Source organism: Caenorhabditis remanei, chromosome V (genome assembly GCF_010183535.1).
Source record: "Caenorhabditis remanei strain PX506 chromosome V, whole genome shotgun sequence".
NCBI lineage: Eukaryota > Metazoa > Nematoda > Chromadorea > Rhabditida > Rhabditidae > Caenorhabditis > Caenorhabditis remanei.
This window is the reverse complement of record NC_071332.1, coordinates 234,839-248,633: the sequence shown is the minus strand read 5'-3', so window position 1 is coordinate 248,633 and position 13,795 is coordinate 234,839. Positions and strand designations below refer to the sequence as shown.

The 13,795-nt window shown below is 40.4% G+C and overlaps 2 protein-coding genes across 2 annotated transcripts; one reads left to right on the top strand and one right to left on the bottom strand.

The window, feature by feature from the left end:
- Positions 1–172: 172 nt before the first annotated feature.
- GCK72_016424 (uncharacterized protein) lies at positions 173–1,519 on the bottom strand (the record flags this gene model as incomplete). Its single annotated transcript, XM_053731494.1, has 7 exons — positions 173–476; positions 527–681; positions 781–893; positions 940–1,031; positions 1,077–1,187; positions 1,252–1,452; positions 1,509–1,519. 7 exons carry the CDS (start codon positions 1,517–1,519, stop codon positions 173–175), a joined length of 987 nt encoding a protein of 328 aa, XP_053580407.1.
- A 1,864-nt stretch (positions 1,520–3,383) lies between these two features.
- GCK72_016423 (uncharacterized protein) lies at positions 3,384–8,340 on the top strand (the record flags this gene model as incomplete). The annotated part of the gene is made up of 7 exons (XM_003101466.2): positions 3,384–3,398; positions 3,445–3,582; positions 4,005–4,844; positions 5,549–6,010; positions 6,296–7,513; positions 7,560–7,862; positions 8,014–8,340. The coding sequence occupies 7 exons, from the start codon at positions 3,384–3,386 to the stop codon at positions 8,338–8,340; spliced, it is 3,303 nt and encodes a 1,100-aa protein (XP_003101514.1).
- Positions 8,341–13,795: the final 5,455 nt, after the last annotated feature.

Genomic DNA, 13,795 nt, shown 5'->3' with positions numbered 1-13,795 from the left:
CTTATTCCCGATGATGACCTAGTGACATCCAACAGAATCAGGGAGGGGCGGGGGAAGGAAGATGTCCGTGGAAAGTTTATTAGGGTGAAAGTAAAAGTGTATGTGCAAAATTTATGTACATGCGTAGACGGGAGATACGAAGAGAGAGAAGAAAAAACAAATAGATTGATTATCAATTGATACTGAGATCGATTAGATTTTTGGAGTTGAGATTCTCGATAGACTTGGCGATTAGCAGAGCGTTGTCCTTCTGGTAGCCACCACTTGTTAGCATACATATCGGGATTCCTTTCGATTTTGCCAACTTGAACACAATCTCATCTCGAGCGATTATACACTGTGGACTCAAGTTCATGGCGCCCAACGGATCACCAAACAGACAATCCGTTCCCGCATTGAACATGATGAAATCGAAACCAGGCGGATGAAGCGTCTCTCGATCTTCGATACATTGAGTCAGCTGTTTGCGTAATTCGCTTAATTTATGTCGGTCAGTGAAAGGAGAAGTAGCTTTCGATTGACTTACGAGATATAGGAGGTATCAGTCGTGTGACCGTCGACATGAACCGCTTTGTTAATGAATTGACGAGCTTCTCGATCATGAGGGTAGACGTTTGGATTGAATACATCGAACACGAAGACATCTTTGTTGTCGGCAAAGTCACGGGCGTGACCGTTACCCTGGAAATCACCATTACAGTTTAATTTTGCAGTTAGGGCGCTTTATTTTTTAGGAATTTTTGCTCTCACACTATCCTATCCCTTCCACCTCCTTCGTACCTGATGAGCATCCAAATCAACAACAATCGCTTGAGAGATCGCTTTCTTATCAAACAAATCGCATATCGCCATAGTGATATCCGCATAAAAACAGAATCCTCCGCCATCGGAGTCTGAAAATATCTAAAATAATAGCAAGCAACCATAACAAAAACATACGAGAAGCATGATGGAAGCCACCGCCCACGTTTATCGCCCAACCGTATTTTAACGCCAAATTCGCGGCGAGCACCGATCCTCCGGCTTGTAATCTAGAATTTACAGCAAATAATTAAAAAATTACGAATAACGGGTACCGGAGGGGATGGAGAAGTTTGTTCTCGATAATACATGGTGGCAGACACCCGACAAGAGGGATCTCCACGATTTGAGCGGCTTTTAGCGGGTTTCGTACACTTTTGAGATATCTGAAGAGTGAAATAAGTTACAATAAATCGCGACTCTTACTTTCTATCATGTACACGCACCAACTCTTCAAAAGTTGGCAGATTCGGCTCGACAAGAGTAGAATCCGTGATTAGATTCATCTCCTTTAGATAGCAAATAACGCGACGCCATTTCGATGTATCGAATGGGTGCAAATGCTCTATTCCGAATGCTGATACATTGTATTCTGAGTGATAAACGATTGGACGTTGATGACGTTCTAAACTATAGTCTTCTTCTTCATAGCTGAAATGTTAATAATTCTTTTAATGGTTTCTTTTTTATTAGCAATGAAAACTTACTGCTCTGTCATTCAAATCTTACTTGAATGAGTTAGACGAGCGTCAGATCAAAATTTCAATTTTTATGAGAAGGAACAGAAGTCAGAAGAATGCGCACTGCACGAGAAATGCGCCTCTCTTTTCTCACGTGGTCTGTGTCTCCTATTAGAGTCTCTCTCTTTTTTTATGGTTGGAAGAAAATTGGAGGATGAAGGAAATGAGATAGGACATTTCGGCTTGCTTTAAATAAAAAAGATGTTTTATTTTTAAAAAAATTGGATTCCTTCTCAAAAATTCTCAAAAATAGGCGGAGCTACCAAAAAAACAACGGTCAACTAGAAAAATGTAGCCCAAGACTTTTTTATAAGAATTTATAGTTTTCATAAATGCTACCACCTCATCACACGCTCCATCTCCGGTGTTCTTCTCGCCAGAACCGCAGTTATTAGAATTCTTCAATCGGCGGCGACAACTAAAATACCTGAAATCCAACACGCCAGATACTTTTCTTTTTTGGTCTGTAATTTTGTACTTGTTGAGCTGGGGCGGCTCACTTGCAAAACAGACAGTTCCTATAGATGAATTGGACGGCAATAAGATACAGTAGGATATCGATGTACATGTCTGGGATTGGAACATGTGGGAGAGCATTCATGAGGATCAGAACCGGTTTCAATCAATGCGACTAAAAGTTGGTTAAACGTTATATTAAAGCCGTTAAACCTAGATTTGACAGTTATGATTTGTACCAGTTTTAGAAATTCTGAGTAAGAGCAGAACCGATTTTCCATTGTCTCATTCTTGTCAACCTCAATAATGTGTTTTAAGCGAGTTAAGCGCCGGCCCGTTTCGGCCCGGTTGACAAGTATGCATCATCTTAAATGAGCATATAGTTATGATGACAACAATTCGTCATTCTTTGGTTTTTCACTCGAACGATGAGAACGGGGTGATGATTGATCATAGAAAATATGGTATGCATGGGGACCTAAAAAATCGTCAGTTTCTTCTCCAAAGTTTAATTTTACTGTAGTGGATTACTGTAGAAGTTTCAGAATTCTCTGAAACCCATTTAGCTTAACCGAAATTTATTGTATAATAAAAATCAAACTCAGATTTTAGTTTTTTATCAAAAACTACTACAAAATTTCATTTTCAGGCTGTAATTCGTTGGTATATATATATATATATAGAGTCCCTACCGTTTACGGAGAAAGCAGAAAACGGTGGCTACCATAACGGGAGACGATAAAAATGTTAAAAAGAAATCCCCGTCTTTTATCGTTCTATTACGTTTTTTTAGCAATGCATACATCTGCATATTAGCACGGCACGGTTCTTACAACTTGTAAATCTGTAAAAAATGTGAAAATTTGCATTTTTCATAGGTTTTTCTAAACATATCTCGCTTAACAGTTGAAAATGCTATAAAAATCGGGCCAAAAGCCAAATTTTCCAATGAAGTCCGTCAGAAATTATAAATTTTGAATTAATTTAATATTTGTTCTCGGATTTTTCTGAATTCGAATTTTTCTCAATACCCGCCGAAAAAAGGACTACGGTGAACAGCGCGGTGTTTGCGTATACCCACGGTTTTACGCAAAAACGCATGCACCGAGTTGGGTTTTCTAGTCCGTCGGCCGTGTACTCCTCGTAGATAAGTTTGTTTCGTTTCGGAAACAAGAACATCATCATGTCTAACTGTCTTATCGAACGTTTTTTCTTGGCGGGAATGCAGTTTTCTGTGTGCCGCCCGTCATAAAAACAGTTCTTTTCTTTGTTTTTCTCGAATTTCTCTTTAATTTTGTCTGAAATCGTTCTGAAATTGTTCTGTAATTCAAATTTTAGGGGAAAAAATCGAAAAATCATCAGGAGGCGTTTCCGACACTTTTCAAAATGGACGAACTACCGGTAGGCATTAATTAACAATTTATTAATTAAAAAAAGTGATTTTCAGGTACTAAACAGTCTCTGCAAAGACCTTTATGAAAGTGTCGATCCGCAAGTTCGACACCGGGCGGAGATGAATCTGGCGGAGCTTTCAGAGTCTCCGGAGTGTCTTCAGCGATGCATGTTGTTGTTGGCTAGGGGAGATGTAAGCTACAGCTAATTTCCCGATTTATTTGTAGAAAATTGAAAACAAAACCTTGAAACCAAACTTGCAAACCGAGCCGGCGCGTAACTCGCTCAAACCCCAATATTATGAACTGGAAAATATACCAAAATGTAAATCGAGTAAGTCTGTGATCTACTACGGGCCGGATGGCGGATCGTTTATGTGTCGAGAGCCGGGAAAAGTGCTAAAAACGCGACATTGCCAAAAAAGCAACTCAAGCCGGCCCGCGGCACATTAACGATCCGCCATCCGACCTGTAATAAGTCATGGACGTAGAACTCGCCGAGATCTACATTTTGGTATATTTTTCAGCCAATAACATTGAGTTTTGAGCGAGTTACGTGTCGGCCCGTTTTGCAGGTATGGTTTCTCGATTTATTTATAAAAGTTTCAAATTTTAGTACCCATATGGACCGATGGTGGCTAGCACGACGCTTATGAAGCTTCTCGGCGGAAAGACGAGTATCACGTCGACTCAGAAACTGGAATTGGCGAAATACCTGCTGGAGATGCTCGGACAAGGTGCTCCTCAATTCCCACCATATCTTGTCACCTCACTCTGTCAACTCTTCGCCCGACTCACAAAACAAGAGTGGACTTATCAGAATCCGAACAACGAAAACCAACAAAGCCAGGGAGACGATGTGAAAATCGATTATCCATTCCGTGACCCTGTGGATAGTCTTGTCAAAACCATCAACATGGATAATCTTGAAGAAAGTATGCTCGCTGTACAACTCCTTACAATGCTTGTCTCCGATATGAACTCTGCCGCCGGAATGGAATCCGTTAATAAGCATCGCAAGAATCTTTCCCAGTTTAGAGACGATTTTCTATATGAAATTTTCTCGGTGTCTTTGAATTTTTTGAGCGATAATGTCGATCGAAATCTCAATGAGCGACAGATCGCCCTTCTTCACACAGTTTTGAACTTAAATCTTCAATGCTTGCTGTTCGATTACATAGGGAGTCTTACTGATGAAACAAGTGAAGACAATTGCAATGTGCAAATCCCTACTGCGTGGAGAGCCAGTTTCACCGACGGGAAGATTGTTCAGTTGATGTTTAAGCTTCTCGACAAGTTGCCACAGGAATCCAGTGAGAAAGTGATGACTATTATAGCACAGCTTGCCAGTATCAGAAGAACTCTTTTCAATGGAACAGAGCGGCAAGCGTATGTGCAAAAACTTGTTGAAGGTGTTGTGGCGGTGATCATGAATCCAGAAAAGCTCAGTGATCAGGTAAAATACGGCAAAATGCCCTCACGTAACTCCTTTGAAACTCAATATTCTGAGCTGAAAAATATACCAAAATGTAGATCCCAGCGAGTTCTATGTCACTGACATACTACCGACCGAATGGCTATTCGTTAATGTGCCGCGGGCCGGGAAAAAGTATTAAAAACGCGAAAATCGCCATTCTATCCCGGCCCCCGGTAATGGGGTTATTCAGGTCGTGTAAAAATGTATTTTAATACATATTTTACCTTATTCACGGACGGTGAAAAATGTTTTTTTAAACATGTTTTTCTCCCATGTTTCCCTTTTTCCACACTTTTTTAAACCGTTTTTCTACAGTTTTCCATCTTCATTTCGGCAGTGAACACCAAAAAGCTTCAAGGCGAATTGAATTATTGAATTAGGATATCTCGATGCGGGCGGCATCCTTTTGATGTTCACTGTCGAATTGATGACGCTGAAAAAAGTGTGGAAAAAGGGAAAAATGGGAGAAAACTTGTAAAAAAATGCATTTTTCTCGGTTCGTGAATAAGGTAAACTATGTATTGAAATACATTTTTTACATGACCTGAATAACCCCATAACGATCCGCCATACGACCCGTACTACATTTTTATATATTTTTCAGCTCAGAATATTGAGTTTGACGCGAGTTACGACCCGGTTTGCAAGTATGAAAACTACTAGGAAATGTTTTTTTCTTTCAGGCTGCATTCCACGAGTTCTGTCGCCTTATCGCCCGTCTCAAGACCAACTACCAGCTCTGTGAGCTCATCGCCGTCCCTTGCTACAGTCACATGCTGCGACTTCTCGCCGAATTCACAGTACAAAGCTTAAGAATGATGGAGTTTTCAGCGAACAGCACCTATTTCTTAATGACATTCTGGCAGCGAATGGTGACATCCGTCCCATATGTTCGTAACAACGATGAGCATCTTCTCAACGTGTACTGCCCGGAAATTATGACAGCTTTCATTGAGAGCAGACTGCAACATGTTGAGAATGTTGTGAGAGAGGGCGCTGAAAATCCGTTGGATGATCAAGGATCGACGCTGCAAATTTTGGAGCATCTCGCTATAATTTGTAGATGTGAATATGAGAAGACGTGCAAACTTTTGACTCAACATTTCGATCAGAATGCGAATATTTGGATGAATGGACCGGAAAATGTTAGTTTTGAAGGGAGGGAGCGGAAATTGGGTGTTAACAAATAGCATACTTGGAAACCAGACCGGCGCATATATAAGACCTGTAGTAGGTCACGGACTTAGAACTCGCCGAGATCTACATTTTGGTATAGTTTTCAGCTCATAACACTACATTTTAAGCGAGCTACGCGTCGATCAGTTTCGGCCTGTTTGGCCCGCTTTGCAAGTATGATAAATAGTTTTTGATCAAAAATCATAGATTTTTCTCTCTAAACTTCCCTTATTGACCTCTTTTTTTATATTCAGGACGTGAACACCGCTATCGCCGAGGGTCGTCTCGTCTGGTTGATCACTCTGATTGGAACTGCCGTGTTTGGAAAAACGACGTCTACCAGCAGCGATACACACGACAAAATGGACGGAGAGTTGATAGCTCGTTGTATAACAGTGATGAAGTTCAACGACAATCGCCTTCAACTATCTAACACTACTATCCCTCTGAAAGGAAATCTCCGTTTGGAAGTCTCGTTCATTCACATGTTGGAACAGTTCCGTCGAGCATACATTATGGATCAAATAACTCGAGCCAGTGCGGTTTATGACACCCTTGAAGCCGAGTTGCGTATCTCTGAAGAGTCGGATATGCTGGGAGTGATTGTTCAGAAGATTCTCACAAATCTCAAATTCTGGCCATCGAATTCCGATCTTCTTGATTTGTCGCTCTCATTGCTCAAAGATTTATCATTGGGATATTCTGCAGTCAGAAAACTTTTCCGTCTCCCAGAAGTTCAACTTCTTCTGAATAATCACACAGCAGATCACTTCATTTTCCTCGGACCCACCATAGATTATCAGACAATGAAGCAGAGAACAACATTCTATGAGGCTCTCACACGACTTCTCACTACGGATTATGCTGACGATGAGGAAATGCTTCAGAGATTCTTGCGACCATTGACTGACACTGTTGAGGGAATATGCACTGTGATACAGAATAATTGTCAGGGAATTGAAGAGGAGCAGCTCAAGAAAATCATCTGCGGACTGTGCAGAGATCTTCGTGGTGTTGCTATCGCTTCAACAACGAAAGCGATATTCCAGCTCTTGTTTGAGTGGATGTACCCAGAAGTGTTCAACATCATGCAGTTCTCCGTCGAGAAATGGCCGGGATGCGCCGACGTCGTCACTCCAATTCTCCGTTTGCTCTCAGAAATGGTACAAAACCGGCAGCAACGCCTGAAATTCGAAATGAGCTCCTGCTCGGCCGTGCTTTTGTTCAAGGAGACTTCCAAGATTGTGTCGATTTACGGTGACCGACTCCTCCAACTGCCGGATGTGTCCAAGGATCGTGTTTACAAGGAGAGATACAAGAACATCGGAGTGATCTTCTTGATTCTCAAAAATGCGCTTATAGGGGCATATGTGCCATTCGGAGTATTCAGACTCTATGGAGATTCTTGTCTTCAAGATGCGCTGACCACCTTTGTTAAACTGTTTATGAGTATCCCTCCGGATGATTTCCATGTGAGCCACTCTAATAGTTGCCTCTTCAACGAAAAACTATTTTCAGAGCTACACGAAAATCGCTCAAAACCACTACAACTTGCTGGAGCACGTCGTCCAGGACAACATGCCATTCGTCACGAATCTTTCCGTCGACGTCTTCTGCTCACTTCTCCGATCGATTCACTCGGGGCTTAGCTCGGTTGACGCGATTGTGATAACGTCTGCATGCTCATCTCTTGACACTATTCTCAATTATTTGTATCGCCGATTGACAAGATCGACACCGCCATCGAATAAAGTTGGTATGGATCCAGAGGGAGATAATATTCTGATTGCTATCAAGCAGCATCCAGATATTCTTGCTAAGGTAAGAATCTCGACGAGTCTATTAGCTCATCACTGTTCGTACAACTGCGCTCCACCAAAATGTCCACAATTATCTTCGGTTTCGGTAGAGCGCGGTTGTAAAAATCGTGCCGTGCTAATAACCAATTATATATACTCATATTGTCTTTCAGATGCTCCAAGCAGTGATCACTCTGATGATGTTCGGAGAAGTCAAGTGCCAATGGAGTCTGTCCCGCCCACTTCTTGGCCTAATTCTCATACAAGAAGACGTCTATTCGAACATGAAGCGAGAGCTTACCTCCCAACAAACCTACGATCGTCAGTCTGATTTCGATATGCTCTTCACTCAACTAATGTCGAATGTGGAGATGAATTTGACGGTGAAGAACAAGGACACCTTCACACAGAACTTGACTCGATTCCGACGTGACATTGCGATGGTCCTCAAGGGACAAGCGCTTCCAGCCACTTCATCTGTCAGTCAAGAGATGCAATAGATATAAATTATATATATTATCGTTATTAGCTCCCCTCCATTATCATTTCCTTTCCATTCAATACCCTCATTTTCACTCTCTATCCCTGTTTCATACTTCCTCTCTCTTCAATTCAGCACACGTGCCGATCTCTTCCTCCCACTACTGTAACCCATTTTCCTTGTTTCTCCGGTTTTTGTCCCCCCCCTCAAGCTCCCACCCAATTATTGATTCATCTTGTCAGTAGTTTTATCCTATTCCTTGAAGACGCGTTCCCCTCCTACTTGTGATTTTTTGCTGAAAATCATAGAATCTGAAACCATCTCCACCACTTCCACGTGTTTTCTGCCCCCTATTCTCTGAACTCGTGTAACTGTGAGCACCACCCCCCAACTTACAAGTTTTTAATGTCATTTGAACAACGCGTTTTTCTGTCTATATATACTCCCTTATATGTGTTTTATTGCAGTGATCCTCCGAACTTTTCTGGTGCCCAGAACTCGTGTCTATTCTGACAAGTTGATGAATTCAGAATGGAATAGCACATAGTCTCGTAACACTTGTTGCCCATATCACATTTCAAGGAGGAGGAGGAGGAGTAGTTCTTCGTCGTTTCGCCAATCGTCTTGTCAAACTCTTTTCATTCTAAACATGAGAGAATATCCAACAAAACCGATTGTTTTTTCTTCTTTCTGATTGACAAGGAAGCCGTTCTTCTTTCTTCTTTTTTGTCATCTCAACTATGACATTGTCTCTATCTCTCCCCTCCCTGCGTCGACATTTTCAATTGAAGTCTCCTTTTTTAGAAGAAAAGAGAAAGAAGATGCTCTCCTAAGAATTCTCTGGAGATTTGAACGTCTCAAAATTCTAATTGGGGCGAGGAGATTCCGAAACGAACGGAGACTTGGTTCCCATTTTTTGCAAAACCTCATTGCGGAATCGAACCACGGTAGACAAGCGCGACGCGCCAAAAAGCAACCCACTGCGCCACGCGTACTTTTCCCTGAGATGTCCACAGGGTGGTGATAAGGAGGTGTCGGTGGTGATCTCGTTGCAAGCAATTTTTTTTTCGCTGAAACAAAAAAGTTTCAGCGAAAAAATGTGAAATAAAAATAAATCAACACTCATTTCTTCAATCCCCCCATTTTTATCTCTCTCTTCAAAAGTACATAAGAGAGTTTCATCTCTTCTCTTTTCTCACACTTGACTCTCGTAAAAATACTTCTTTTCCCTTCAGAACTCTTTTTTCGCGGCATTTTCAAATCGAACTGTGAATGAGGAAAATTCAATTTTGGGCACTTTGTTTCAATGTCAAAGTGAATTGGATTCAATCAGAAGAGGTCAGAATTCTCTGTGGCTTGTAGTCGAATAGGTTGCAACTGCGCTCTACCGGAATCTGAAAGTTTTGTTAGTCAGATTTTATGTCTGTCTCTCTTCATATAACACACAGCAGTGCGAGGCGTAAGGTCGCAAAAAACGCGCTCAGTTGCAAAACGGTTGGCACGGTGCCAAATTCAAATTTGGCGCAGTTCCAAGGTTTTTAACGTTTTTTTCCCGTATCTTTCAGTATAATTCGCGACGCACACGCAACGCGCCTCGGAAACAAAAAAATCAAATATTTTTTCGTTGCGGACCTTATGCCTCACACACTCTCCCATTGTTGTGGTTCTCGTCAGAGCGTAGGTCAAATAGCTACGTTTTTATATTTCATAGCTTCACAAGGTTTCCAGAAATTCTCCTTCGAAGATAAGCTACAGATAGAGAGCGCAGAGAAGCGAGAGTGTATGCCTCTCTGCGTCTCTCTCTTTCTCTCTCTTTCTCTCTCTCTCTCTCTCTCTCTCTCTCTCTCTCTCTCTCTCTCTCTCTCTCTCTCTCAGGTACGAAAAAGTAATGAACTTAAAAAACTAACTATATGTTCGAAACTTGAAAAATCTATCTGTGTAGAAATTTACTAAAAACCATTAACGGCTATCCAGCCTTTAAGATTCATCAATTTCAAAGGTAGTACTGTAACTGCTCCTTAAGCTGAAAACAATCTCATTCACGTCATATTCCCCATAGCCCGAATATGACTCGTGGCATCCTTTGCCCCACGCAATTGTCAACGTCTTCTTCTTCCTCTAATTTATGTGTTTTTATCTCTTCCCGGAACACCAAAAACCTCTTCTTCAGATTTCCCAAGCCCTCCCGCCTTCTTCTCATAGAGATAGAATCAGTGATTCCTCTCCTCCTAGTCCTCGAGGATTCAGAATTGTGTTAAAGAGGAGGCACACACGTCGTCGATAAAATGTCGTCGTCGTCGTCGAGAAATGACCCCGAGGCACTTTTTTGTCTTTTCGCTTCTTCTTTTTGGGCCTTCTGAATCCTCCACCTCTTCGAGCTAATCAGCTTTTTCACTTCTTCTTTCCTTTATTCGTCATCGACATCAAAAACGGGTACAAAGACTAGAAGAAGGGGACCTTGTGAGATTCACAACTTTTTTTTTTCGTTTTTTTTGTTACTGTCGAAAAAATAAAGTTTCGACAAAGATTTTCAAAAAAAATTTCGCGCGCTGAAACGCGCAAGCGCATAAAGTTCTGGGCGGAGCTTAAACTGCAAGCGGCGCGGTTCTTAATTTGGAAAAAACAACTGGAATTAGAACCGCGCCGCTTAATTAAGCTTGCAGTTTAAGCTCCGCCCAGAACTTTATGCGCTTGCGCGTTTCAGCGCGCGAAATTTTTTTTGAAAATCCTTGTCGAAACTTTATTTTTTCGACAGTACTGATTGCTCTAACGTTCTACTCCGGAGCGTTACTGATTCTTGAAAAAATTCAAATTTTACGTTTATGTGTCGAATATTCAGAACATCTGATTTCTGAAAAAAAAAACGTTGCTCTTTTGAATTCACATTATAGTTTGACCACCCACATATTCTCGATATCTTAAAATCACCTGTTGTTGACTTTTTCCCCCTTTCACTGAAGAATCCGACTTGAAAATTCCAGAATCCGATCTTTCGAACCTCACGTCACCCTACTCCGGCTCAAAGTTCTCTAGAGGGAATACCCCATGTGTGCGATTTAAAACAATTCCGTTTCAAATGAATTTTCGGAATTTTCTGAATTTTCTGCCGATGATGGTTTTGAGTTCTCTCCCTTTCTCTTTCTCACTGAGATTCGGGAGTTTCCGTTTCCAAAAGAAGTCAATCAAGTCAAAAAGAGAGAAGAGGACCTCTTTGCTCTCTCCCATCCACCAAAACAAGCCCTTCTTCTTCTTCTTTTCTTTTTCTTACTACTATCCCCTCTACATGTTTTGACATTTTTCGACTCATCTGAATATTCACTTTTCACATCAAAAAGGTGTGACCCTCTTTCTAGATCTCTTTCCGACTCATTTCGAGTCTTGTCCACCCACTTTCTTGTCTGAAATGCTGTTTGGTTCTTATGTGTGATGTCTAGAGATCTAGAGAGGGAAATGTCGTCAAGGCAGGTCACTTTTTAGGAAAATGTAATTAAAACCCACAAGAACCTTGTTTCTTTTGGTGCAACTCCAAAAATTTGAGATCTTTGACAAAACGTTTGTGGTTTTTTAAGTTAGTGAGCTTTTGGTTCGAGCATAAAATGGTGTTAAAAATTCGCCAGCTTGTCACGGTTTCAAATTTAGACCGATATTTTTGAATTGCATGTACAATTGCGTTGTACAAGTTAAGAGCATCATTTTTTTGGTTAAAAACTTTTTGACAATACTTCTAGGTTTTGACATATTATGGTTTAGAACTGGTAACTTTTTAGAATGATTCTAAAATGAGGCAACTTTAGTAGTCCATAGCTTTTTAAGTTTTGATTTCACATTTTTTAATTAATAATGATGGTATGTATCCAATCCAGAGCTACATTTTTGTAGTGGCCACTTTTTGATAGCTGTCATAGCTTTTGAGATATGCGATTTCAAAGACTGCATACTTGAACGGCCTGAGAGGCGAGGCTTAAAAGTTGCATACCTGGAAAGCTCAAAAAAGGCTACAAAAAGAAAGTTGGACAAAGTATGACACACAATTAAGGCCCCATTCTCTCTTCAGTTTATAATTTTCGCGAAATGCGGAAGACATTTTATTTATGGCTTGTAATATAAACTAACACATTTTTTATTGAATCATGCTCATCACGGAACACAATTTTCTGTTTTTCCTTTGCGGATTTGCTAGCGGTGCATCTCTGTTCATTTTGAAAATGAATAAAATTGAAAATTAGATTCACAATCTGCATCATTCCAGATTTCCAACCACATGCATGACTTGAATTTGCCTGTAGAAAATTTCCTGATATCATAGTTCATTTTTTATATATTTTTTTGTGTATTCTTAAATCTTGAAATCTCACTAATATTCCTGCTTACGTAATGTTATGCAGATATATATTTATTTATGTAATATCCACAGAATAGATATAAATGAACAATAGATGAGATGTCACCTAGACTGGAAATGATATTCAATTGTTGGAAATGAGGTGTTCCGTATTTTTTTTTGAGAGTATGATGATTTTTGAGTTTCAGAGCTTGAATAATTTGCTGGTACAGACAAACGTTTGCCAAAATTGATATGATTGGGAAACTGACATAAGGATTCTGAATCTGTTATTAATCAAAATGAACCGAGATAAGTTGAGTATAGTCAGGTGCTGTGCTCTGGATCTTCCAAAAAAATTTAGCGAATTCCGCGACCCGCGTATATATATGAATTGCGAAACGGAAATATATTCTAGCCCTTCAGGACCGGGTATCCTCGATCTGTACCAGAAATCTCAGTCCATTCATTCTGAAGCTACTAACATATAAAAAAGCATATTTAGTACTCTCACAACATCTGCTAAACAGATATTCATAAATTCTGGTGACAAAAAATAAGCCCCTGACTCTCAATCAAACCATAGAATAAAGTTCCTCCCAAAAAAGCGCAATTCATGTACGTATATCCCATTACCCAGTAATCCGTAAACATTCATCCAACTCAAACATCTCTCATGCCTTCAGATCTACGTAATCTCTGATCTCCGGAGTGATCTCACATCGTTCAACTTGTCAACTTTTCTCTTTTAATATACCTTTCAGAGATTATTATTATTATTCCTTTCGTGTTCTTGTTTCTCTCGTTTCTTATTGAATCAGATAGCACTGAGGACCTCCCGCATAAAAACAAAGTGTGTCATCGTCATCACAAAAGAAAAAGTCAATTCAATTTTCCGCCAATTTATTCATTCTCGTTTTCTGACGCACTTTTTCAGAAAGCACTTCCAGCAGATTCCAAAAATAAGCGAACGCTGTTCTTGTGCGAAAAACAAACAAATATGAAATCTCACCTCGGGCTAAAATAACTTCTTATTCCCTTCTTAGAAAGTAATCGGACCCATAAAATATCACTCTCGTATTTCCGAGTAATCGCCTCCTATTCCTTTTCTCCTCTCGCCCAGTACGTCATCTCTCACCACCCCGTCTAACAA